The sequence below is a fragment of the Mustelus asterias genome, chromosome 10 (genome assembly GCF_964213995.1).
Source record: "Mustelus asterias chromosome 10, sMusAst1.hap1.1, whole genome shotgun sequence".
Lineage (NCBI taxonomy): Eukaryota > Metazoa > Chordata > Chondrichthyes > Carcharhiniformes > Triakidae > Mustelus > Mustelus asterias.
In genome coordinates this window covers 81,793,419-81,821,386 of record NC_135810.1, presented here as the reverse complement: position 1 = coordinate 81,821,386, position 27,968 = coordinate 81,793,419, and the positions used below count along the sequence as shown (strand labels likewise).

General features: G+C 44.9%; 1 protein-coding gene across 9 annotated transcripts in view; it reads right to left on the bottom strand.

Annotated features, from left to right (window-relative positions):
• Window positions 1–27,968, bottom strand: part of LOC144500057 (glutamate receptor 4) — a 284,546-nt gene that overhangs the window by 81,265 nt on the left and 175,313 nt on the right. For 8 of the 9 annotated variants that reach the window (XM_078222823.1, XM_078222824.1, XM_078222828.1 and 5 more), the window contains exon 9: window positions 19,413–19,523. The exons of the other annotated variant lie outside the window; for it this stretch is intronic. In XM_078222823.1, the coding sequence (XP_078078949.1) occupies window positions 19,413–19,523 (111 nt within the window). The remainder of the gene's footprint in view (window positions 1–19,412; window positions 19,524–27,968) is intronic. 9 annotated transcript variants of the gene reach the window in all.

Genomic DNA, 27,968 nt, shown 5'->3' with positions numbered 1-27,968 from the left:
CAAGTGCGGCTGCACCAGAGTTTGGTACAGCTGCAACATGACATCATGGCTCCGAAACTCAATCTTTCTACCAATAAAAGCTAACACACTGTACGCCTTCTTAACAACCCTATCAACCTGGGTGCCAACTTTCAGTGCACATGGACACCGATATCTCTCTCTGCTCATCCACACTACCAATTACCATTGGCCCAGTACTCTGTATTCTTGTTACTCCTTCCAAAGTGAATCACCTTACACTTTTCTGCATTAAACTCCATTTGCCACCTCTCAGCCCAGCTCTGCAGCTTATCTATGTCCCTCTGTAACCTGCAACATCCTTCCGCACTGTCCACAATTCCACCGACTTTAGTGTCATCCGCAAATTTACTAACCCATCCTTCTACACCCTCATCCAGGTCATTTATAAAAATGACAAACAGCAGTGGCCCCAAAACAGATCCTTGCGGTACACCACTAGTAACTGAACTCCAGGATGAACATTTCCCATCAACCACCACCCTCTGTCTTCTTACAGCTAGCCAATTTCTGATCCAAACCGCAAAATCACCCTCAATCCCATGCCTCCGTATTTTCTGCAATAGCCTACCATGGGGAACCTTATCAAACGCTTTACTGAAATCCATATACACCACATCAACTGCTTTGCCCTCGTCCACCTCTTTGGTCACCTTCTCAAAGAACTCAATAAGGTTTGTGAGGCACGACCTACCTTTCACAAAACCGTATTGACTATCCCTAATCAAATTGTTCCTTTCTAGATGATTATAAATCCTATCTCTTATAATCCTTTCCAAAACTTTGCCCACAACAGAAGTAAGGCTCACTGGTCTATAATTACCAGGGTTGTCTCTACTCCCCTTCTTGAACAAGGGGACAACATTTGCTATCCTCCAGTCTTCTGGCACTATTCCTGTAGACAATGACAACATAAAGATCAAAGCCAAAGGCTCTGCAATCTCCTCCCTAGCTTCCCAGAGAATCCTAGGATAAATCCCATCCGACCCAGGGGACTTATCTATTTTCACACTTTCCAGAATTGCTAACACCTCCTCCTTATGAACCTCAATCCTGTCTAGTGTAATAGCCTGTATCTCAGTATTCTCTTCGATAACATTGTCTTTTTCCTGTGTGAATACTGACGAAAAATATTCATTTAGCGCCTCTCCTATCTCTTCGGACTCCACACACAACTTCCCACTACTGTCCTTGACTGGCCCTAATCTTACCCTAGTCATTCTTTTATTCCTGACATACCTATACAAAGCTTTAGAGTTTTCCTTGATCCTACCTGCCAAAGACTTCTCATGTCCCCTCCTGGCTCTTCTTAGCTCACTCTTCAGGTCCTTCCTGGCTAACTTGTAACTCTCAAGCGCCCTAACTGAGCCTTCACGTCTCATCTTTACATAAGTCTCCTTCTTCCTCTTCACAAGAGATTCAACTTCTTTAGTAAACCACGGTTCCCTCGTTCGACCACTTCCTCCCTGCCTGACAGATACATACTTATCAAGGACACGCAGTAGTTGTTCCTTGAACAAGCTCCACATTTCAATTGTGCCCATCCCCTGCAGATTTCTTCCCCATCCTATGCATCTTAAATCTCGCCTAATCACATCATAATTTCCTTTCCCCCAGCTATAACACTTGCCCTGCGGTATATACCTCTCCCTTTCCATCCTTAAAGTAAACGTAACCGAATTGTGGTCACTATCACCAAAGTGCTAACCTACCTCCAAATCTAACACCTGGCCTGGTTCATTACCCAGTACCAAATTATTGCTTGTGTTTTGTTCGAGTTTGTATAGTAAGGGTTCCTTTGGTGTTTCAATTTCATCTTAGAGCCCTGCTGCTTATTTTCTTACCTTGGGTTCTTCCATGCATGATATTCATTAAATATGTGTGTTCTACAAAGCCAGATCCTAACAAGTATCCAGCTTGTCCAGTACTCTCATAATTAGGATCACAAATCTTGATGTTCATACATGTGTACCACCACAGCCGCACACACTTAACACTGCTGTAAGCCACACATCCACAGCTCATAGCTTGCGTACACTGCCAGCTTCTAAACTTTAACCTGGTGTTGTAAGACTTCTTACTGTGCCCACCCCAGTCCAATGCCGTCATCTCTACATCATAGTTTCTCAACCATGACAGCTGAATCACTGGAACAGATTCATAATATTAGCTGACACACTTCCCTTTCTCTTAAAGGACAGGGTGGTGCATGTCCATGGACAACAAGAGTTACCTGAGCCTGCATGCTCTAATCATCATGGAGGAGATGGTACTAGCCATTATTGGGATGACCATGAAAATAAAAGTATCCACACACCCAATCCTTCTTCCCTCATCCCCCACGCTTCTGATTTGCACATTTCAGATGTTCTAAACAGAAACCTCTTACTTACTCCTGCTCCACACTACAAACTTGCAGTGCTGGCTCAAATGCAGCTGGCACAGTGCACCACTGCAGAATAAAGGCTGCTGTTAGCATACTGAGCATTGACCTGCATGATTCACTGCATATTGTCACATATCCACTGGATATTGAGAACGTAGAATCCTTTTCATATCTGATTTAGTTGGCATGGGGCACTCGCAAAGTGATGTGCAGTCAATGGCACCTTGCACTATGGGGAGGCTTACTATCATAGCCAAAGCATGTGAAATGGAATGTGGTTAGCTGTGATTAAGTAGAGAAGCTCAGCGACCTCCTTTACACAACTGTGGTTGGTAACATGCGGAACACTCCAAACATCTCTTGCTCCAGTCCGGAAGGACCAAGGCTCAAAAAAGTTCTTCCTGACCGTCATCTTCACTGGAAATGCTGTCATTTCCCTGCTGTAGTGACTGCAGCAGGTGGAGGACTTCCATGCGAAGCTCTTTATGAACACACAGATATCTCACATTGTGGTCCTCACTGTGATTCAGGTAGAAGAATTGTTTCCTCATGATCCACCCGCTTTCACTAATATGGGCCGGAATTCTACCACCGTTCACCTTGGTGGGCATTTCCCATCCCGCTGCAGTTAACGGAGATTTGGCTGGCTGCCAAATTCTCCGACCTCGCTGCAGTGAGAGCGTGGCATGAACAGCAGGTAAGATCGCACCCATGGCGTCCACTATCACCGCCTGACAAGACTTTGTGGGACCACAGATGCCATTCTGGCGTTCTCAGGGCATTTGTGGCACTTGAAAAAAATTGATTGTAAAACATCCCAGTTTCCTGCTGACTGATTTTAATGAATTAAGAAATCTAGTGCAATCCAGTTATGGTAATGGATTTTGACAGGCATAGTAACCACAGCCTAAAGTACTGGCGAGCAGCATTGTTAACAGCTGAGCGCCGTTTTAAAGAGTCACCTACATGACAATCCAGATGGACTGCTTAATGATAAAGGCAAGTGCGTTGCTTTGATAAGTTCACTCAGCAAATTTCAAAATCTGGGGGTCTCTGTACCTTCATACAGAATTGTGCTGTAATCATAGTCCATGCTGTTGCTGCACCAAATTATTGCCCTAATAATTCTATATATATATATACAATATATATATATATATATATATATATATATATATACACATACATATATATATAAACCAGAATTAGCTGCTGGTGATATAAATAGATGAACACAGAACGTTGCATGGCATTGCTCTGACTGCTATTTCAAATGGGTAAATGTCTTTGTTGAGGCATGAGAAGTAGGGGTTATGTTGAAAACGAGCAGAAAGGACAGAGCGACAGATGATAATGAGTCCATGATTATATCAGAAGCGTACAAAGGCCCTGATCACCTCAGCAATTGATTGAACTGGCAGCTTGAAAACTAATACATCACAGGGTAAAACTGGGAGTGGTTGAGAGTGCAGAGGATAACACCGCATTAGGCAATACACAAACTTACAATCAATCACAGAGTTAAGGGAAATAAACGGGAGATTTGAATGTATAAAAAGAGGTGATTTGTTTTAAGTTATGATATTATGTGAAGAGTTCACATCTAGGCTTGATTCTATTCTGCTTACCACACTGTAACATTGAAATAAAGGCAAGATCAATAGGATTTCATTACAGTAATAGAGGTAACTCTCACAGCACTTATAGTGAATCAGATACATTCACACGGTTTTAATTTCAAAGATTTTACTTGTCAACTTATAGAATCTGAATTTCTTTGTTTTAGTTGAAAGAGGTTCAGGGTGTACCTCATGTTCTCTGTCATTACTAATCCAAGATAGATACCCATTGCTCACCCAGAAACATTGGTAACAGTTACAGAAACAACCAGAAGGGATGTAAGTTAATTTAGCACAGAGCAGGGTTGAATCCAGGAATACTGAAGGGAACGACTGTACTGTAACCAAGGTGGGAAAGCAAATTTTTCTTTATTCATTCGTGGGACATGGGCATCACTAGCTGGCCAGCATTTATTACCCATGCCTAGTTGCCCTTGAGAGGGTGGTGGCGAGCTGCCTTCTTGAAATGCTGCAGGTGCTGTAGGTTAACCCACAATGCCATTAAGGCACAGTGGTTAGCACTGTTGCCTCACAGTGCAAGGGACCTGGGTTCAATTCCGGCCTCGGGCCACTGTCTGTGTGGAGTTTGCACATTCTCCCCACGTCTGCGTGGGTTTCCTCCAGGTGCTCCAGCTTCCTCCCACAGTCTCCCACAGTCCAAGGATGTGCGGGTTAGGTGGATTGGCCATGCTAAATTGACCCTAATGTCAGGGGAATTGGCAGGGTGAATCTGTGGGGTTACAGGAATGGGGCCTGGGTGGGATTGTGGTCAGTGCGGAGTCGGTGGGCCGAATGGCCTCCTTCTGCACTGTAGGGATTCTATGATAAAGGAGAGAATCCCAGGATTTTGACCCAGCATCAGTGAAGGAACGGCAACATTTTTCCAAGTCAGGATGGTGAGTGCCTTGGAGAGGAACTTCCATGTGGTGATGTCCCCACGTATCTGTTGCCCTTGTCACTAGATGGAAGTGATCGTGGGTTTGGAAGGTGCTGTCTAAGGATGACGCATTTGTCTCGAGAGGAAAGGTTGAGCAGGTTCGGCCTGTGTTCAATGGAATTTAGAAGAATGAGATGTGATCTTATTGACAGAAAGAAGATTCTGAGGGGGCTTGACAGAATAAATACCCCATCGGAAACCTCGAACTAGGGGCACAGTTTCAAAATAAGGTGCTTCCCATTTCTTCTTTCAGAGGGTTGTTAGTTGCTGGAATGCCCATCCCTAACAAGCAGTGGAGGTTGGGTCATTGAATACATTCAAGGCTGAGATAGACAGATTTTTAATTGACAAGGGGAACAGATTTGAAAGTGGAGTTAAGGCCATATTAAATCAATCATGATCTTACTGAATGGCAGCAGGCTCGATGGTCCGAACAGCTTACTCCTGCTCCTATGTTCTTATGAAAGTCTTGGCTTGTCTTATTAATATTGAGGCATTGGTCAACTTTTTCTCTTTTTCTCTCATGCATTTATTCAATCTTGGAATTCTCATAAAAATGAGGTTTACTCTCTGATTTCACAAGGAATAGAAGCAGGAGTGGGCCTCTCAGCCCATGAAGCTTGCCCAGCCATTCAGTACGATCATGGCTGATCTATGCCGGCCTCGATCCCTTTTCTGTACCATTTCTCCACAGCCCTCTATTATTCATTCTATCAAATATTTACCCATCTCCACGTTAAATACTTCTAATGATCCAGCCTTCACTATCCTTTGGAGCAGAGAATTCCAGAGATTTGCCACCCTCTGCAGGAAGGAATTTCTATACACCTCAGCTTTAAATGATTGGCCTTTTATTTTGTAGCTATGTCCCTTTGTTCGAGACTCTTCCACTCGTGAAAACATCTCACCATCCACCCTGTAAAGCCCTATAGGGTCTTATATGTTTGAATAAGATCACCCCGCACTCTTCTAAACTCATAGAGGTTTACAGCATGGAAACAGGCCCTTCGGCCCAACTTGTCCATGCCGCCCTTTTTTTTAAACCCCGAAGCTACTCCCAATTGCCCGCATTTGGCCCATATCCCTCTACACCCATCTTATCCATGTAACTATCTAAATGCTTTTTAAAAGACAAAATTGTATCCGCCTCTACTACTACTTCTGGCAGCTTGTTCCAGACACTCCCCACCCTGTGTGTGAAAGAATTGGCCCTCTGGACACTTTTGTATCTCTCCCCTCCCACCTTAAACCTATGCCCTCTAGTTTTAGACTCCCCTACCTTTGGGAAAAGATATTGACTATCTAGCTGATCTACGCCCTCATTATTTTATAGACCTCTATAAGGTCACCCCTCAGCCTCCTACGCTCCTGAGAAAAAGGTCCCAGTCCATCCAGCCTCTCCTTATAACTCAAACCATCAAATCCCGGTAGTATCCTAGTAAATCTTTTCTGCACTCTTTCTAGTTTAATAATATCCTTTCTACAATAGGGTGACCAGAACTGCACACAGTATTCCAAGTGTGGCCTCACCAATGTCTTGTACAACTTCAACAAGATGTCCCAACTCCTGTATTCAATGTTCTGACTGATGAAACCAAGCATGCCGAATGCCTTCTTCACCACTCTGTCCACCTGTGACTCCACTTTCAAGGAGCTATGAACATGTACCCCTAGATCTCTTTGTTCTGTAACTCTCCCCAAGGCCCTACCATTAACTGAGTAAGTCCTGCCCTGGTTCAATCTACCAAAATGCATCACCTTGCATTTGTCTAAATTAAACTCCATCTGCCATTCGTCAGCCCACTGGCCTAATTGATCAAGATTAACTCCAAGGAATAAAGACCCACGGTTGATAAACATTTAGTTTAGCTACTCCCTTCCTTTTGAGAAACTTATAAAAGCTCCTACAATCTGTTTTTATGGGTCCGATTCGCCCATCGCGACCCGCAACTTTTCTGGCGGGTCCGGTCGGGAGAATCGCATCGTCAGCCTTTTTCCAAGATTTGCGCATGCCCCGGGAACGTATGAGATCTCCCAGAGCCGGACAACAGTAGCAGTCCAGACCACGCTGGAAATCAGCGGGAAGACAGGTAAATCATTTGAATCTTTTTTTAATGTAGTTTAAATATTTTTTGCAAGTGATTATCAGGAACTTGCCCGCCAGGAGTACTTCATTCCAGCAGAGTTTAGAGTAGCTCCCCACGTTTGAGGAACTAGCGGGAGACCCTGCCGGAATGAAGGGGGTACAATCGGAGCACCCCAGGGGGTCGGGCAGTGGGTAGGTGGGGTAGTGCCACCTGGGCATGGGCACCCTGGCAGTGCCAGCCTGTGCCTCCTGGCACTGTCCAAAGGGCAAAGTACCCATGCCCAGGAGGCACTTTGACACTGCCCAGTGGGCATTGGGCAGTGCCAAAGGGGTGGGGCCTATTGTGGGTGGGGCCTAGGGTCGATTGGGGGGTGGGGGTCCCGCATGGGGATCGGTCTGCGCTGGAGGGAGGCCGGCAATCAGGGCGGGTTGGGGGAGGGTGGTGGTCTGCCGGGGGGGTCTGCCTCTCGGAGGGGGGTCTGACCCCGGGGGGAGGGGGGTCATTGGAGGGGGGGAGGTCTGCTGGGGTGAAGGGGATGGTGGGATTGCCACTGCTAGTGGGGTGGGCTGGACATCAGGGTGCTCCAGGACTGGGGCGGGGGGGGGGGGGGGGGGGGTCGGGCCTGGCCTGAGAATTACCGTGGGGGCCGCAATCGGGCCCTGGTGGGGGGACTGGAGGGGCAGCACTGTGGGCTTTCTGGGCTGGCCAGCGATTGAGCTGGCCACACGCGGGGAGACTGACAGATCGGGACCGCTGTGCATGCGCAGAGTTCCAGAGCTGTCAGACTCCAGCACGAATAGACCTCGCCCCCCTGGGTTTTTAATGAGATTCCCGATTGTGACCTCTGCATTGCACAGAGTGTGGAGATTCAAGTGTGAAGCTGCACTGACAAATCAGTCGTGATCTAGAACAGTTTTCCCACCAATTCAGTGCCTTTGGGAGAATCGCCCCCTATATTTCTGGCTGGTTTACCCTCTTACTTTCTGCTTTTTCACTTTTTATCAATATCTATTCAATTGGCTTTAAGTTCAAAATTCTTGATTTTGATTGGAATATGTCACTTTCAATTTTAACATGGAATTCAATGATATTATGATCACTATTTCCCAGTGGAGCTTTTACTGTGACATTACTTATTAACTTCATCTCATTACATTATATTAGATCTAAGACAGCTTTATCCCTAGTCAGTTCCATTATTTATTGCTCCAGGAAACCAACATGAAAACATCCCATAAACTCATTTTCTTGTCCAAACTTGCCAATTTGATTGTCTAAATGAATATTAAAGTCCCCCACAAATATTACATTTCCTTTATTACAAGCACCAATAATTTCTTATGTAATGATCTGTCCAACAACATAACTACAGTTAGGAGACCTATAACTCCAGCATTTTCTGGCTTTTGCAGTTCCTAATTTCCACACACAGTTTGTACTTCATAATCTTCTGAGATCCTTTCTCATTAATGTGATTATGTCATCTTTTACTATCAAGGTTACCCCTTATGTTTTGACAGTCTGTCTGTCCTTTTGAAATAATGTGTATCCTGGAATATTTATTTCCCAACTTTGATCCTGTGACCATATCACTGGAATGGCAATTAAATCTAAATCATTCACCTGTATTTGTGCCACTAATTCATCTAGTTTATTGCAGATGCTTTGTGCATTCAGATAAAGAAGCTTTATTTTCATTTTTTGCTACAATTCTCTGCATTAACCTTATTTACTGGTGCACAATTAATGTTAAACTCTGTCCTTTCCTGTCACTTGTCTCGCCAACATTTCAACACTGGTCTGTTGCCTTGACATTTCTTTTTGTATTTCTAAATCTCCTTTCTCCCGAACCCACATCCCGTCTGTTAGTTTAAAGCCCTGTCCACTGTCCTAGTCACACAAGAGGCCAGGTCCCATCTCGATTTATGTGGAACTCCTCACAACAGAATAGCTTCTTCTTCCCTGAATACTAATGTTAGTGCCCCATGAATCAAAACCCCTTCTTCGCACACAATGCTTTAAGTCACATGTTTAATTAAGTAATCTCCTTGAACATAAGAACATAAGAAATAGGAGCAGGAGTAGGCCATCTGGCCCTTCGAGCCTGCCCCGCCATTCAACAAGATCATGGCTGATCTGAAGCGAATCAGTTCCACTTACCCGCCTGCTCCCCATAACCCCTAATTCCCTTATCGATCAGAAAACTATCTACCCGTGATTTAAACATATTCAATGAGGAAGCCTCCACCACTTCAATGGGCAGAGAATTCCAGAGATTCACTACCCTCTAAGAGAAGAAGTTCCCCCTCAACTCTGTTCTGAACCGGCCCCCCCTTATTTTGAGGCTGTGCCCTCTAGTTCTGGTTTCCCTTCTAAGTGGAAAGAATCTCTCCACCTCTACCCTCTCCAGCCCCTTCATTATCTTATATGTCTCTATAAGATCACCCCTCATCCTTCTAAACTCCAACGAGTACAGACCCAATCTGTTTAATCTCTCCTCATAAGCTACACCCCTCATCTCCGGTATCAACCTGGTGAACCTTCTCTGCACTCCCTCCAAGGCCAATATATCCTTTCGCAAATAAGGGGACCAAAACTGCACACAGTACTCCAGTTGCGGCCTCACCAGTGCCTTGTACAGTTGCAGCAAGACCTCCCTGCTTTTATATTCTATCCCCCTCGCGATAAAGGCCAACATTCCATTCGCCCTCTTGATCACCTGCTGCACCTGCAGACTGAGTTTTTGCGATTCGTGCACAAGGACCCCCAGGTCCCTCTGCACAGTCGCACGATGTAATTTTTCTCCATTTAAATAATATTCCAATTTACTATTATTTCTTCCAAAGTGGATAACCTCACATTTGCTAACGTTATATTCCATCTGCCAGATCCTCGCCCACTCGCTCAGCCTATCCAAATCTCTCTGCAGACTTTCCGCGTCCTCCACGCAATTCGCTTTCCCACTCACCTTCGTGTCATCAGCAAACTTGAATACCCTACATTCAGTCCCCTCCTCCAGATCATCTATGTAAATGGTAAACAATTGAGGCCCCAGCACCGATCCCTGCGGCACGCCACTGGTCACCAACTGCCAACCAGAAAAGCACCCATATATCCCAACTCTCTGCTTCCTGTTAGATAGCCAATCCACGCCAACACCTTACCCCTAACTCCGTGTACCCCAATCTTCTGCAGCAACCTTTTGTGAGGCACCTTATCGAACGCCTTCTGGAAATCTAAAAACACCACATCCACCGGTTCCCCTCTGTCAACCGCACGAGTGACATCTTCATAAAAGTCCAGTAGATTCGTCAAACACGACTTTCCCTTCACGAATCCATGCTGCGTCTGCTTGATCGAACCATTCTTATTCAGGTGCTCTGTTATTTCCTCTTTAATAATGGACTCTAGCATCTTCCCAACTACGGACGTTAAGCTAACCGGCCTGTAGTTACCCGCCTTTTGTCTACTTCCTTTTTTAAACAGCGGCGTAACAGTAGCTGTTTTCCAGTCAGCCGGCACTACCCCAGAGTCCAGCGAATTTTGATAAATTACTACTAACGCATCTGCTATTACCTCAGCCATTTCTTTCAGTACCCTGGGATGCATTCCATCCGGGCCCGGGGACTTGTCTACCTTCAGTCCTATTAGTCTACCAAGCACCACCTCCTTAGTAACAGTAATTGTATTAAGGACCTCCCCTCCCACCAACTCTCGATCTCTAATATTCGGCAAACTATTTGTGTCTTCCACCGTGAAGACCGACACAAAGAACTTATTTAAAGTCTCAGCCATTTCCTCGTTTTCCACTATTAAATCCACCCTCTCATCTTCCAAGGGTCCAACATTCACTCTAGCCACTCTATTCTTTTTATATACTTGTAAAAACTTTTACTATCATTTTTTATATTTTGAGCTAGTTTAGTTTCATAATCTATCTTTCCTTTCTTAATCGCTTTCTTAGTCGTTCTTTGTTTTTCTTTAAAGCTTTCCCAATCCACTAATTCTCCACTATTTTTGGCCACTCTGTACGCATCTGATTTTATTTTAATACTCTCCTTTATTTCCTTCGTTATCCACGTCCGGTTATCCTTTTTCTTGCAGTCCTTCTTTATCACCGGAATATATTTTTGCTGAGTACTTAAAAAAATCTCCTTAAAAATCCTCCACTGTTCCTCAGCTGTCCTACCTACCAGTCTGCTCGCCCAGTCTACATTAGCCAATTCCACCCTCATCCTATCGTACTCCCCTCTGTTCAAGCAGAGGACACTGGTTTGGGACACTACTTTCTCACCCTCCATCTGTATCAGAAATTCCACCATATTATGATCACTCATCCCAAGAGGATCCTTCACAAGAAGATCCTTAATCCTACCTGTCTCATTGCACAGAACCAGATCCAAGATAGCTCGCTCTCTCGTAGGTTCTGTAACATACTGTTCAATGAAACAATCCCGACAGCATTCCAAGAACTCTTCCTCAAGCCCTCCACGTCCAATTTGAGTCGACCAATCAATATGTAGGTTAAAATCCCCCATGATTATTGCCGTTCCACTTTTGCACGCATCCATTATTTGCTTGTTTATAGCCCTCCCCACCTCTAAGTTATTATTTGGGGGCCTATAGACCACGCCTACCAGTGTCTTTCTCCCCCTACTATTCCTTATCTCCACCCACAACGATTCCACGTTTTGCTCCTTACAGCCTATGTCGTCTCTCGCTACCGTCCTGATATTAGCCTTTATTAACAAAGCTACCCCACCTCCTTTTTCTACCTGTCTATCCTTCCTAAATGCCTGATAACCCTGTATATTCAGTTCCCAGTCCCGGTCACCCTGCAACCACGTTTCTGTGATGGACACTAGATCATATTCATTTGTATGGATTTGTGCCATCAACTCATTTACTTTGTTTCGAATGCTTCGTGCATTCAGGCAAAGTGACTTTATGCCAGCCTTTATCTGGACCCGGTTTGTTGAAGCGCTACTAACATCTCCCAAGCCCTCTCCTCCTTTAGCTAGTTGTTTATTCACTATACTCCTGGCATTAGAGTAGACACCTCTCAATCCTTTGCTAATTAGCATGTGGCACATGTAATAATCCAGAGATTATGACCTTTAATGATCTGTGCTCTAATTTGGATCCCAACACCTCAAACTTGTTTCACAGAAAATCATTCATGGTTCGACCCATGTCACTAATTCTCATGCGGATCATAATAACTGGATCCTCCCCTACCTACTCCAGGCTCCTCTCCAGCCACAAAGACATGTCCTTAACTCAGGCACTGAGGAGGCAACAAAACCTTCGGAGTTCCCTATCCATGGCTGCAGAGAGCAGTATTAATTACCCTGACTGTATTGCCTCATATCACTGCCTCATATCATTGCTATTCTGCCCCATGATTTTCTCATCTACTCTACAGCCCTTTTTTGTACAGCACCTTGTACCTGTTGAACAAAGTCAGGTTCTGAGGCTCCTCCATCACTCAATGGTTCCTCAATGGATGGACTGTAGCAATGTGCCAAGGCGCTTTCAACAGCACCTCCCAAACCAGTGTTCGTTACCACCCAGAAGGACAAGAGCAGACGCATGCGAACACCACCACCTTCAAGTTCCCCTCGAAGCCGGACACCATCCTGATTTGGAACTGGGTTGTTGTTCCTTTACTGCCTCTGAGTCAAAATGCTGGAACTGCCTTCTTAACAGCACCACAGAAATACCCACACCACATGAGCTACAGCAGTTCAAGAATATGGTTCACCACCACTGTCTCAAGGGCAATTAAGGATGGGCAATAAATGCTCAACTTGCCAGCAACGTTCACATCCTAATGTTAAATAAAAGGCTGAGGGCCAGTGGGAATTTTGGCTGTTCAGATGGAATATGAGCTTCTTGGAGAGAGACAGCAATGAATGGAGCAGCAAGATGTGTTGACCTGAGGAGTGCTCTGCAGGAGAAAGCGAGGCAAGTCAAAGTGTGGGGTCCTGAAATTCACTTATCCCACCGTCTAAAGGTACTGGATCCTCATTGCACTGTATCCAGCTGGAGGAACCACTCCTCTGCCACTGACTTCTTTGATCACTTCCATCTACATTTGATTGGTTGGAGAGGTTTCCTAATTCTCCTGTCCTTGGAAGAGCTCACCTCAGTGCAGCCTATCAGGTCCTGCAGCAAGATCTCCAGATAAAAGTGAAGCACCTAGTGGGGAGCGGGCTTCTCAGGTCTCCTTTTCATCCTGATGGTTGCTGCAACCTCAAAATTCCCAGTGCTGATGTGGCTTTGTATCTCACATTAGCTCCTTTAAGTAGAAATTCTTTCCTTCGGCAGAATGGGCAAGTCATCCTGCTCATCCCTCCCTGATTGTTCAGGGAACCTGTAAGTGGAATGTTAATGCCGTGACTCTTGGAAAGAGCATTGAGTGTGCCTACTGATTCACAAATTGGGTTCTCAACCTGCAAATGCTCCCACTGATCCAGTAGGGACGAAATGTGGAAGATTCTGCCCTACGTATTTTGGTGAATTAATCATCACAGGCTTACAGGAGGAACCAATCCAAATCCAACTTCTCTATGTAGAGAGCAGGGCAGTTTTGCATTTGAAAGTAACATCAATTTATCACAAAGTAATAGATTTTCATGATTAAGCATCTCTGTAGGTGCTAGAAACACAAGTAATTCCATTACAAAGGGACAGCACGGTGGCACAGTGGTTAGCACTGCTGCTTCACAGCGCCAGGGACCTGGGTTCGATTCCTGGCTTGGGTCACTGTCTGTGTGGAGTCTGCACGTTCTCCCTGTGTCTGCGTGGGTTTCCTCCGGGTGCTCCGGTTTCATCCCACAGTCTGAGAGACGTGCTGGTTAGGTGCATTGTCCATCTAAATTCTCCCTCAGAGAACTCGAACAGGTGCCGCAGCGTGGCAACTAGAAGGTTTTCACAATAACTTCATTGCAGTGTTAATGTAAACCTGCTTGTGATAATATTAAATTATCTGTTCTCTTTCCTGATTCCTATGGATCCTCTGAGTATTTCCCAGGTTTTATGATTTTGTTTCATATTTTCACCATTCATAGTTTCTCTTTATATCATTCTATTACGTGAATGATTCAGAGGCAAACATCCATCGGCAGCAATGATTTATACTTGCAGGTGGGCAATAAATTTTCAATTGTCACAGAAGACTAAGCACTGCCAGTCTTCTCATGCGCATGACATAAAGAGGTTGTAATGTGGTCAGTGTTCAGATTAATGTAATTAACTGCTCTAATTCTGTAAAAGTGTAACAAGCCAGAGGCTTATTCATCAAAGCCATTTGTTCCGAAGCTTCCCTTTAGCAATTAGATTCTGACAATTTGCAATTCCTGTTTATCTGATCTGAAAGGGACTTTGTCCCTCTTGGTAAGGGAGGCCTGTTTTACTCGTAGTGCCTCTGTTTAAAGATTTGGAAGTCTCCACTCCAGGCTCAGAATGTTGCAAGTAAACAGAGGTGGAAAGGCAGCTAATTAAGCCAGTGTCATTAGCCCTCCGCCAACTCCACTCTGAAATGGGAATATATTCAAATAGGATCAGCAAAGAAATCTGCTGCCAATTTAATTCAACTAATTATATATTTGATTTAAACTGCCAGGTCACTGCCTGGGACTATAAATTGGTTCAGGAAGCAGATATTTACTGATGAAAGACAAGTTGACTAAGAATCTGCTCATACAAGACAAGCTTTCGTAGATGCATCTGGAACAGCTCTTAATCTTTGATAAAGAAATTAGGAAAGCAACCCTTACTTAATAATATATATAATATTACTTAATATTCCCTGCACTAGTTTTGTGTCAGCGATCCCAAGTATGTCCTGTTGTACTTATTTACTGTGCATTTCTCTCTTTCCTTCTCTAGGTCCCAAGAACTGATCTGTTCTTCTGCTAGAAAGCAAGTGATTTTTCTTAAGTATAATTTGGGGGCCTTCATAACATTTTTTGCTTTGCATGATTTCTGCTTTTATTACAGAAAATACAGTGGTTCCTTTCAATCGTCCTGTTTTATGATTTTTTTTTCTCTCTCTATTTAATCAAATTGAATGAAGTCAGTGCTGGGAATAGAATATATTTGCCATGTTTTGTCACTCACCTGCAGGCAGTTAGAGCTGCAATTTATGGGTGAAATGTAATGCACCTCCAAGAGTGGGCTGGGAGGAAGATGAGGAGTGGAGAGGTCATCACCTCCTGACTACTCCAATTAAGTCAGGGGCGAGGAAGGCTGGTGTTGACATTCCCAACCCCAGGCCAGCTCAATTCGAAGCTGAGGAGGGGCCATGCCACATCAGCAGGCCACCTGGTATATCCTGGCCTCCTGCTTGTGGATTTGCGAAGGCCTTTCTGATTGGTTACTTGTCTCCAATGGAGGGTAGCAGTGGCAGTAAGGATCCCACTGAAATCCAACCTTCCCATTGCCCCTATCCACCTGCCTGCCTCTGGTCAGAACAGACTGACCCTGGCCCTCCTGCACCCCTCACTTTCTTCTTGAGCTCCAGAGATGCCTCTGGTCTGGGTCCTCTTGCAGGGCTTCCTATGGAGCTGCCAGCCCTCTGAGTAGCCCCAGCTCTTGCAGAGATGGGTTTCTCACCTTCAAAGGCATGGGATCCCTGAAGTTAAGTAGCAGACTGCCTGCTTGAGATTTAATGGCATTGGCGTTCCCAGAAATGGCTGCAGTGGCATTGCTACAGCTTTCCCTATGTCTCAGTAATAGTTTGGTATATCAGAAAATCCAGCAATTCCTCAATATTGCAGAGGAATGTCAATCCAGACTTTGTACTCAAGTCCATCTTAAGCTGATCTAGGGTTAAGAGTCCTCTCAACGGAGCCAAACTGACAGTTTAATTAATAATTACAACCCTGCAGTGGAGTATCATGGGTACTGAGAATTCATGATGTGGAGATGCCGGCGTTGGACTGGGGTGAACACAGTAAGAAGTCTCACAACACCAGGTTAAAGTCCAACAGGTTTATTTGGTCGCAAATACCATAAGCTTTCGGAGCACTGCTTCTTTGTCAGATGGAGTGGAAATGTGCTCTCAAACAGTGCAAACAGACACAAAATCAAGTCTCTGTCTGGAGACAATACACATCTCTTTAACCTGTGTTTAATGTTCCCTCCACCCACATTGTCTGTACCTTTAAGACCTGGCTGGTTGTAGGATTCGCATTCTAATCAGTATTCTGCAACTTGATTTTGTGTCTGTTTGCACTGTTTGAGAGCACATTTCCACTCCATCTGACGAAGGAGCAGTGCTCCGAAAGCTTATGGTATTTGCTACCAAATAAACCTGTTGGACTTTAACCTGGTGTTGTGAGACTTCTTACTGTACTGAGAATTCCACAGCAAGATGAAGGAATGATGACTCCCACGTATAAAATATCTATTACAATTTGCAGACACAACTCAAAATCATTTCACTTTGAACTGGGGTGTCTGATTTTCCATAGGGAATCTCAGTCCGAAGTTCAGTGTGTAGATGGAGAAAGACTGGCTGCAACAATGATTTAACAATAGTGGCTTTAGAATGGCTATTCTGGCTGAGAGTTAAGGATGATGGGATTTTTGGACTACAATTGACAGATTTACCATTCCTTTGAAAACCCAAATAGTAGGCCTTACATTCAAATTGCTGATTAAAAAATGAGACATGGAAATTCATTTAAATACCACAATTACTCACCTGTCTCACAGTTTACTCATCCAATCCCAAACCCACTCCTTAAAACAACAGTAGACACATTTACAGTGATTAATCCAACTTTTTAGCAATTGAATATCCTCCTGTCCCCTCTCGCCGCCCCTTCTAAAGTCCTGCCTTTCAGTGGGTGGTGGAACCCAGGGCCGCATTTTGCCGCTGGCAGTCAATTAAGTGTCTGTCACCGGGGCTGCTTGTCCATTTTAATGATCATAACCCTCTCCAGAGCCTCTGGTCCAATCAGAAAGCTGGTCACTCAGCCACCTCAGTAATGCCACTACTGGTTGGGCTGCACCTGGAGGATGAGGAAACATCAATTGCTGTGCGTCTTCGAAGACAGGCAGGTGGTGATTGGGGTGGAAGGAATAGTCAGGCATGCCCTGGTGAGATCGGGCAGGTGGTACCATTGGCAGGAGGGTAACTGATGCGCGATTAATTCACTCGAGATGCTCGATCGTACTCGGGAAATAAAGGCTTTTATTAGCAACAAGAATAGAGCATACTGCTTAACAATACAATCCTAGACTAAAGGGTCACTAGGAAGTGCAGTGACCTTTATACCCCTATAGGAAGGCGGAGCCAACCGGAGTGTACCACAGAACAATACCAACAGGTAGAACACCCCAACCCTAACCCCAACAGCAAGCAGAGTAACATATGTACAAGTACCCATAGTGGTAACCATCTATGGTTCACCACAGTAACTATAGTCAAAATGCACTCAAACCCGCCCCTCCAGCCACAGGGAGGCTGCCAGAGTTTACCTGGTTGCTCCCCACCTGGTGACAAGCTGCAAAGCTGTTGGTAAAATTCCAGCAGAGATGGGAAGAGGCCTTTATTTGGCTTCAGTGGCTCAATTGGGCTCCTGGCAGGCGCTGGTATGAAGACATGGTAGGAACATGTCAGCAATGCCAGTCAATGTTTTTCCACATCATTTTGCAAGCCTACATTTAAATTTATTTGTGTCACAAGGGGCGGCACGGTAGCACAGTGGTTAGCACTGCTGCTTCACAGCTCCAGGGTCCCGGGTTCGATTCCCGGCTCGGGTCACTGTCTGTGTGGAGTTTGCACATTCTCCTCGTGTCTGTGTGGGTTTCCTCCGGGTGCTCCGGTTTCCTCCCACAGTCCAAAGATGTGCGGGTTAGGTTGATTGGCCAGGTTAAAAAAAAAAATTGCCCCTTAGAGTCCTGGGATGCGTAGGTTAGAGGGATTAGCGGGTAAATATGTGGGGGTAGGGCCTGGGTGGGATTGTGGTCGGTGCAGACTCGATGGGCCTAATGGCCTCCTTCTGCACTGTAGGGTTTCTATGATTTCTATGAAGTAGGCTTACATTAACACTGCAATGAAGTTACTGTGAAAATCCCCTAGTCACCACACTCCAGCGCCTGTTCGGGTACTTGAGGGAAAATTTAGCATGGCCAATGCACCTAACCAGCACGTCTTTTGGACTGTGGGAGGAAACCGGAGCACCCGGAGGAAACCCACGCAGACACGGGGAAAATGTGCAGACTCCGCACAGACAGTGACCCAAGCCGGGAATCGAACCCGGGTCCCTGACGCTGTGAGGCAGCAGTGCCAACCACTGTGCCAAGGTGCCGCCTGCCTACTTCCCAGCCTCATTGCAAACGGACTGTAAGATTCAGCCCTTTTTCACACTTGCAGTGTTGATGCTGCTTGTGTGAAGGCTGATCTCACACATCATATAAACTAGCTGTCAGCAGGAATTCCTTCCTGTGATACTCTGTGACCCTGCTCTGACATTGACAAACAGGAATAAGCAACTCAGATGATATATTATGAGGGTCACTGAAGATTTTACCCTGCCACGCACTGCAAAGTGAAGACAGAGGTTGGAATTCGAGCAACTCGTCTCACACATGTATCAGACACCCACACAAACCAAAGACTTCTTTCCTATTTACTTCTTTCAGTAGAACAATTTTTTTCATATGCTCCTTCAAGTTATTGGTTTCATGTTCTTTTCTTGGTTTGGAATTTATTGAGCAACAGTTTAATGAGCCACATAAGCTTCAAGTATTAAAAAGTTGGTGACAAAATGCAATTGCCAAATCTGTATCAGTTCAAGGTAAGCAGGCTTAAAGTTTAAATGGTAGATGAGATGAAAGAGTGGCCAGCAGTATTGTTACTCTGTCAGGGCTGCCATACACAAATGTGCAGCCCGCAGATCCGATAATTACAATCCCCACAGAGTATAGAAAGAAATCTCACAACACCAGGTTAAAGTCCAACAGGTTTATTTGGAATCACGAGCTTTCGGAACACTGCTCCTTCATCCTTCACTCACCTGATGAAGGAGCAGCGCTCCGAAAGCTCATGATTCCAAATAAACCTGTTGGACTTTAACCTGGTGTTGTGAGACTTCTTACTGTGCCCACCCCAGTCCAACGCCGGCATCTCCACTTCATTCCCACAGAGTACGCCACATGATTAAGATACAGGGGGGAAAAATTATATAAATGTGGAGAACTCGTTGGATCACAATTGAAACAATAATGGGTTAAGTAGAAAAGTTATAACAATCTGCCTTTTAAAACTGGTGAAGTGAGTATTGAAAATAGGATGTACTTGCAGCACACATGTCGCTAGCGGGAAAATAAACTAGAAACAATTAGCTTACCAGTATTGTAGTGACATAAACGGTCCTGTTCTCCATGGCGGAAGAATCATTCGGGAACATCATCTCATTCTGAATCAGAACAAGCTTGTCTGCATCATTCCAATAGCCAATCTATGAATCAGAAAGTAAGTGATTAATGCCTGGACTTTCTCCTTTTCCTTTCTGCACTGAATTGCTGCTGAGATCATTGAAAGACTCATGCTATTACCAGGAAGGAGATTTTGTAATGACGGATACGTGCAAGTTTTGGAATAGCAGCCTGACAAAGCTTTTGGATAAAGTCATTTCAGCAAAACAGTATTCCTTCAAATCTATATAAAATGGTCATTTCGGAAGCAGATTGAATTCAAGTTCAATCTGAGAGAGAAGTCATTGAATACAATACATTGCCATTGAACAATCTGATGTGGATATCAGCTGTTTTTAAATATAATTTTTTCATTCATTTATGGCAAGACTAGTATTTATTGCCCATGCGTAACTGCCTTTGAGAAGGTGATGGTGAGCTGCCTTCTTGAATTGTTGCTGTCTGTGTGATGACAGTACACCCAGAATGCGAGTTGGTAGGGACATCCAGGATTTTGATTCAGTGGGCAGAATTTTCCGGTTCCATCTGCCCAGGACCGGAAATTCCCACTCGAGGTCAACGGATCTTTTGCTAGTCTGTTGAATTCTCCATCCTCCCTGCGATGATTCCTGTGGTGGGCAGGACTGGGAGGTTTAGGCCAGTGTCCATGAAGGAACACGAAAATATTTCCAAGTCAGGATGATGCGTGATTTGGGGGATCAAGCAGGCAAGTGGAATTCAGGTGGAAGACCAGCTATGATAGTATTGAATGGTAGAGCAGGCTGATGATGATCCAATGTGTTTGCTGCCCTTGTCATTCTAGCTGACAGAGGTCATAAGTTTGGGATGTGCTTGAAGCCTTGGCAAGTTGCTAGAATGCATCTTGTACATGGCACACACAACAATCACATTATGCCCATGGTAAAGGGAATGAGTATCCTAGTTGCAGGATGGGGTGTGAATCATGTGCCCTGCTTTACCTCGAGTTCCTTGACTTTGTTGGAGCTGTACGCTTCTAGGCAAATGAAGAATGTTCCATCACATTCCTGACTTAATCCTTGTAGTTGGTGGGAATGCTTTAAAGTGTCAGGAAGTGAGTCATTTGCTGAAGAATTTCCAGCTTCTGACCAGCTCCTGCAGCCATTATTCATGATTTGATGTGGCAGGAATGCAGAGCTTTGATCTGATCTGTTCCTTGTCAGATCATTTAGATCTGCCTATTTCATGTTGCTTTTGCTGTTTAGTGTGCATGTATGTGTTGTAGCATTTTGGGGTGAAATAAAAACACAAAAACATAAGAAATGTGAGTAAAGGCGTGTTTTTCAGCGATAAAACCTGCTCTACCAATTCAATACTATCATGGCTGGTCATCCATCTCAAATCCCCCTGCCTGTACCACCCTATATCACTTAATTACCGAAGTGTCAGAACAAAATCATCAATGTGGACCTCTCTTTATCACAAAATTGGATGTTGGGTCATGTAAATTTCTCAAGACTACGGTAAATAAGAATGGCATGGTGGCACAATGGTTAGCACTGCTGCCTCACAGCACCAAGGACCCGGGTTCAATTTTTGGCTTGGGTCACTGTCTGTGCTGAGTCTGCACCTTCTCTCCGCATCTACGTGGGTTTCCCTCTGGGTGCTCTGGTTTCCTCCCACAGCTTGAAAGCCGTGCTGGTTAGGTGCATTGGCCATGTTAAATTCTCCCTCAGTGTACCTGAACAGGCGCCGGAGTGCGGCGCCTTGGGGATTTTCACAGTAACTTCATTGCAGTGTTAATGTAAACCTACTTGTGACACTAATAAATAAAAAAAAATCCTTGGTATATATTTAGCTTTTATTAACAGGGGCTTGGAGTTTAAGAGCCGTGGGGTTATGCTGCAACTGTACAGGACCTTGGTGAGACCACATTTGGAATATTGTGTGCAGTTCTGGTCACCTCACTATAAGAAGGATGTGGAAGCGCTGGAAAGAGTGCAGAGGAGATTTACCAGGATGCTGCCTGGTTTGGAGGGTAGATCTTATGAGGAAAGGTTGAGGGAGCTAGGGCTGTTCTCTCTGGAGCGGAGGAGGCTGAGGGGAGACTTAATAGAGGTTTATAAAATGATGAAGGGGATAGATAGAGTGAACGTTCAAAGACTATTTCCTCGGGTGGATGGAGCTATTACAAGGGGGCATAACTATAGGGTTCGTGGTGGGAGATACAGGAAGGATATCAGAGGTAGGTTCTTTACGCAGAGAGTGGTTGGGGTGTGGAATGGACTGCCTGCAGTGATAGTGGAGTCAGACACTTTAGGAACATTTAAGCGGTTATTGGATAGGCACATGGAGCACACCAGGATGATAGGGAGTGGGATAGCTTGATCTTGGTTTCAGATAAATCTCGGCACAGCATCGTGGGCCGAAGGGCCTGTTCTGTGCTGTACTGTTCTATGTTCTATGTTAAATCAAGCGATACGAAACAAGGGTGATTAAATCGATTGGTGTGGTACAGATCAGCCGTGATCTAATTGAGTTGCAGAACATGTTGAGATTGGAATGGCTAGTTCCTACGTTCCGAAATTTAAGCACAGAAGCAATTTCACCCTTGAAACAGGAACCGGCATGTAACTGCAACGTTGACTAAGTATTTCAGTCACATACTATCAAAAGAAAATTTTTAGTCTTGGGGAGATGGTTCTACCCATTAAAAGGCAACAGTGGAATGGTTTATCTCCCAGATCGGAGGTCAGCCCTGACAAGGCACCATTTATGTACACGGATGCAGTTTTGTATTATCAGCTCTCTGTGATCACATTGGCAGATTGAATTCTGTCCCTCAGGGTTTATTGTGAAGGATTTCTCTGAATGTCATGAAATTAGGGTTGGTCCACTGAAAACAGCAAGTTTAAAAAAAAACTAAGTATCACAGGAACCGATTTCAGTGCTCTGATCTGTTTGTCCTTTTACAGTGAAACACACAACAGGAAGTTTTCTTGCAAAATATCGTTGACTGTCATTGGAATAAGTGAGACTTGACAGATCTGATTAAATTACATGCCTGAAGAAACAGCTAGTAGTTTTTTTCTCTGCATTAAATCTGGTCATAGATTCGCATCCAGCAGCTTAGACCAGTCTGATGTAAACCTCTTGCTTTGCAACCAAGTTGTATCCTGAAGGCAAGATGGGGGAGTTTCTGCTCCGAGGCATTACCGCAGTAATTAACTCCTGACTGTTTTACCAAGAGCTTTGCAGGTACATCTGCTGCAATTTCACAGCAAACAGTAAAGCTGTTGTTTGCACAAAGGACTGCGCTGCGGAATGGTTTGTAATCAAATAACCTGAAACTAAAGGAGCACAGTATTGACTAACTCCAATCATCTGCACAATGGTTTAGGATATATTTTGTGAGGCCTCAATTTTGGCACAGGACTTTGCAGAATTTTACTTTCTGGCTGCAATATTTTTCTATCGATGTGTGATCTGGTCAGCTTCTTCCCAGAAAGCGGACAGAACTATCTCAGCTTACAGCAGAATTGATGGTTTTGTAACCACAAAGCCCTGGCTGGTTAAATGCAGTCAAATTAAGTCTATTCATTTAACTTATCCCCTTTTCATACTTCCTGTGAAGATCCATTACTGAAAAGTTAGTCTGAGAAAGCGGTTAGTAGTAATCTCCCCTTCCTTAATCTAATGGTAGTGAGGTCAGCCAGAACATTTTCACTGCCTGCTTGGCTGAGATCAGTTAACTCAGCAAGGAGCAGAGATCAAACCTGGGACCTTCCTGGCCTGTGGAGCTCAGTTACAAAACTGACTGAGCAAGGAGGTAGTACTACGATCGCTATACTAAATTTGATGAAGCGGCAAGGCGGCACAGTGGCTAGCACTGCTGCCTCACAGCGCCAGGGACCCAGGTTCAATTCTGGCCTTTGGTCACTGTCTGTGTGGAATTTGCACTTTTCGTGTCTGCGTGGGTTCCTCTGGGTGCTCCGGTTTCCTCCCACAGTCCAAAGATGTGTGGGTTAGGTTGATTGGCTGTGCTAAATTGACACTAGTGTCAGGGGGATTAGCAGGGTAAATGTGTGGGGTTATGGGATTAGGGCCTAGATGGGAATGTGGTCGGTACAGACTCGATGGGCCGAAAGGCCTCCTTCTGTACTGTAGTGATTCTGTTCTCTGATTCTGCTCTATTTTATTCTAAGCACCAACATAGCTGGAGCACCTAAACTGTGCAGTGTGTTAAACAGATGAAAGGTAACGCATGTAAATCCAGATTTACACTAGTGCCTATTGTAGTGAGGTAGGGTGGCTTTGAGCAGCAGATAGATATGAGTTGAATTCTGCCAGAATCCTGCCCATTTCTGGTGGAGGGATAGGGACCAGCAACATCTGTTTCAGATAGCTTCTCACTTCACTTTACCATTAGTTTGGGAGCAGGAGAGTCATTCATTTTATTTCCTAATATTTTAACTAGATGTCAGATATAAAATTGCAAGCACACGGAAGACCATGGAAAAGACATATTAACAATAATCTTAATATCCCACTTCTTAGTTTATGTTTTTCCTTTGTTTGTTGCTGATGTTTAGGTTCCCATAAATCTTTGTGCCAATTTCTGACCATTCTTGTCCCTAGCACCTTTTCTGGGACCAATGGACTCTGCAGTGAAAACCCCCAATCAGAGGGATTTGGAAAATGACGGAGACTAATGAGAATCGGGGTCGATGCAGAGGGTTCCAAGCACCCTCCCCATCGCCCCCCCCCCCCCACCCCCCACCACCCCCACACCCTATTCCACCCCGGAAGTACTCACTCTGACAGAGATGAACACATGTTGCTTTGACAGCCAGTTAATGCCAGCAAGTTCCCCTCCAAACTGCACACCATCCTGACTTGGAAATATATTGCCATTCTTTTACTATCGCTGAATCAAAATCCAGGGAGTGCCTTTGTAACAGCACCGTGGTTGTATCTGCATCAGATGGACTGCAGCGATTCAAGAAGGTGGCTCATCACCATCTTCTCAGGGGCAAAAGGGATGGGTAACAAATGCTGGCTTTGCCAATGATGCTCAAATCCCATGAAAGAATTTTGAAAAAGTGACCATGAAGCTGTTGGATTGTTTGTTAAAAACCCAGATGATTCACTAGTTTCCTTTAGAGCAGGAAACCGGTCGTTCTTCCCTGGCCTGGGCTATCTGTGACCCCAGTACCACACCAATATGATTGCCTTTAACTACCCTTTGTGTGTCTGAGCAAGCTCTTGATTAATTGTTCTTTGGGTGCTCACAGCTGACCTGAATTTTCAACACTCGCAATATAGTGTCCTCTGCCTGTAATATTCTGAACTCATCCTTCCTTTCTGGATTTTGACCATTATGTGATTGCAACCTAGCTCCTAGCAGAGGCCTGCACTGGTGGGACTTCTCAATGGTTTTGAACAGAAACCAAAAGGATGACAAACACCTTTGAGTGGAAGGCTGCAAATGCCTTTGTAAGCCACTCTTGCCTTGACACCTGCCACCCTCAAGTTCTCAGGCCTGAGGGAATGGCAGTTGAATGACATAACACTAACCTCTTCTGCTACCCCTACTTTGAGTCCCTTCCAATGAACCTGCATGGAAAGGAAACGGAGGCCCAAAGCATCACCTCCGCCCTCATTAATAAGTCAGTGTCAAGGATCTCCTCCCTTTTTCATTTTCTTTTCTGTGCAAACAAAGCAAGGAGTATAGCAGCATAGCAACAGAAAATGCTGGATAGACTCATCAGATCTGGTAACATCTGTGGAGAGAAACCGAGTTCACAGCCGGAATTATTTGGCCATTCACGCCCTGTCACCATTGCAAGCGAGGATGGAGAATTTGGCGCTCAGCCAAGTCTCTGTCCCCCACAGAGGGACCAGAAAATCCCGCTGGTCTGAACAGTCAGAAGATTCTGCCCAACATTTCAAGTCTAAATGACCCTCCTACAGCAGCATCGTGGTTATGTTGCTGGGTTATTAATCTCGCCAAAGTATCTGAAAACAGGAATTCAAATGTCACCACAGCAGGCTGGGAATTTAAACTTGGTTATTTAAATAAATGTGGGCCTGGATTTTGCAGATTGTGGAGTCTTGTTTCTCATCATCCAAAGGGCTCCCCGCGGACTCCCGATTGCCCCGCAGACATTTCACACTCGAATGAATGCTAAGTGTCTGCAGGTGGGACTTCTGCTCCTCAGCTGGGAGGAAGTCCTGCCATGGCGATCTGCTGGCAGCTCTCCAGTCTCTGCAGTGACATGCTGCAACGGACAGGAGAGAAAATGCAGGAGGAGGCCTGAAGTCCAGGAACCCGAAGTCCAAGTAAGTTCATGGGGTCCCAGGGCGGGGAAGGGAGGGAAGGTCTGGGGGGCACAAAGGAGGAAATTGTGGTCTTATGGGAGAGGCCGAACCAGGGGAAGGCTGTCCGGAGGCCACAAGACCTTAATGGGCTTCAGAAAGAGGCCTCTGATGGAGTCACATCCTGCCCCCTTCCCGCCTGAGATATAACTTAATTGTTTTTCGGCCTTTCCCGACAGAGGTTCAATCTTCCCACCAGCCTAAAAAAATTGAGGCTGAGCGAAAAACAGCCCTTAAGTGGCTGTTGATGAACTACTTAAGGGCTTCAATTGGGCAAAGGGCAGGTTTCCCTGTTAAGGCCTTGCCCAGCCCAACGTAAAATCACTGTGTGCTCAGGGCAGGCGGGCAGGCACCTGGAGGGAATCTTGTCCCCACTCTCCCCCTGTCTTAAAACATGCCAGTGGGAGAGGAAAGATTTTGGTCCTCGAATAAAAAGGCTAGTAACCAGTAGCACTGATTAAGAAACTAGCAGATCGTTATAAAATAAAAAAATATGGCTCACAAGTATCCTTTAGGGAAAGAAGGTTGTTATCATTAGCTACTCTGCCCTATTTGTTGCTGCAGACTCACAGCTATATGATTAGCTCTGAACTGCCTAACAAGTTGTATAAAGCTGCTATAAACGTGTGGCCCAGCTAAATTACTCTTGCTGAGAGCTGGCACATTTGTGATGTGGTAAATGACCACCTTCTGTGCCATTACCAGTCCATGAAAACAGGGCAGATCACATGGCATCAACCTAGACACTGGCCATTACAAAAGTACACCCAGCCTAGCCAACCTTGCATAGTCTTCCCTACAATTATGTGATCTGTCCCACAGGCTAATCAAGCAATAGCCTGACATAGTCATGCTTCCAGAATTGGCACATATTGAGAGAACTAGCATGAGGGACAAACTTAATCAACCTTGTCTTCACCAATCTGTCTACCACAGATGCTTATATTTGTATAGCAACAACACACAAGAAGCTTGACACCACCCAGGACAAAACAGCCCACTTGATTGGCACCCCATCCACAAACATCCACTCTCTCCACCACAGAGACAAAATGGCAGCAATGTGTACCACATGCAAGATGCACTGCAGGAACTCACCAAGGCTTCCTAGACCGCACCTCCCAAAGCTGTGATCACTAACATCAAGAAAGACAAGGCCAGCAGATGCATGGGAACACCACCACCTGGAAGTTCCCTTCCAAGCTGCCCACCATCTTGATTTGGAAATACATTTCTGTTCCTTCACTGTCACTGGGTCAAAATCCTGGAACCCCGCCCCCCCTTAACAGCACTGTGGGTGTACCTGTACAATATGGACTGCAGCGGTTCAAGAAGGCAGCTGACCACCATTTTCTCAAGGGCTACTAGATATGGGTAATAAATGCCAGTGATGGCCAAATCCCATGAAAAAAAGCACCTTTACCACGATAAACCTCGAAAGATGCTTCACAGAGCATTTTGAAAACTATGACACCAAGCCACATATGCAATTATAATGGAAGGATTTGAAATGAAGGATAATAGTATTAAAATCAAGACATTGCTTGACTGGGAGTTAATGTAAGTCAGCAAACACAGGGGTGATAGCTGAATGGTATTTAGTGTGTGTTAAGAAATAGATTAAGGAGTCTAACCACACCAGGTTAAAGTCCAACAAGTTTATTTGGTAGCAAACGCCACTAGCTTTCGGAGCGCTGCTCCTTCGTCAGGTGATCTCCCACTCACCTGACGAAGGAGCAGCGCTCCGAAAGCTAGTGGCGTTTGCTACCAAATAAACCTGTTGGACTTTAACCTGGTGTTGTTAGACTCCTTACTGTGATTACCAGTCCAATGCCAGCATCTCCACATTAAGAAATAGATGGCAGGGTTTTGGATAACCTGAGGGTTATGGAGGATAGAATGTCTGTCGTCAGCCAGGAATGTTGGAATAGCCGAGTCTAGAGGCAAAAATATATGAATGAGGGATTAATCAGCAGATGAAGTGGGAATGGGTGAGGTTTGGCAATGTTAAGCTGGTGGAGATAGGCAGTCCTGGTGATTGTGTGAATATGGGCGGAACTTTCCCAAACAAATTTAACAGCGTGAGAATAGGAGTCCTCCACGCCGGTTTTTTGGTGAACTCAGCACTCCAA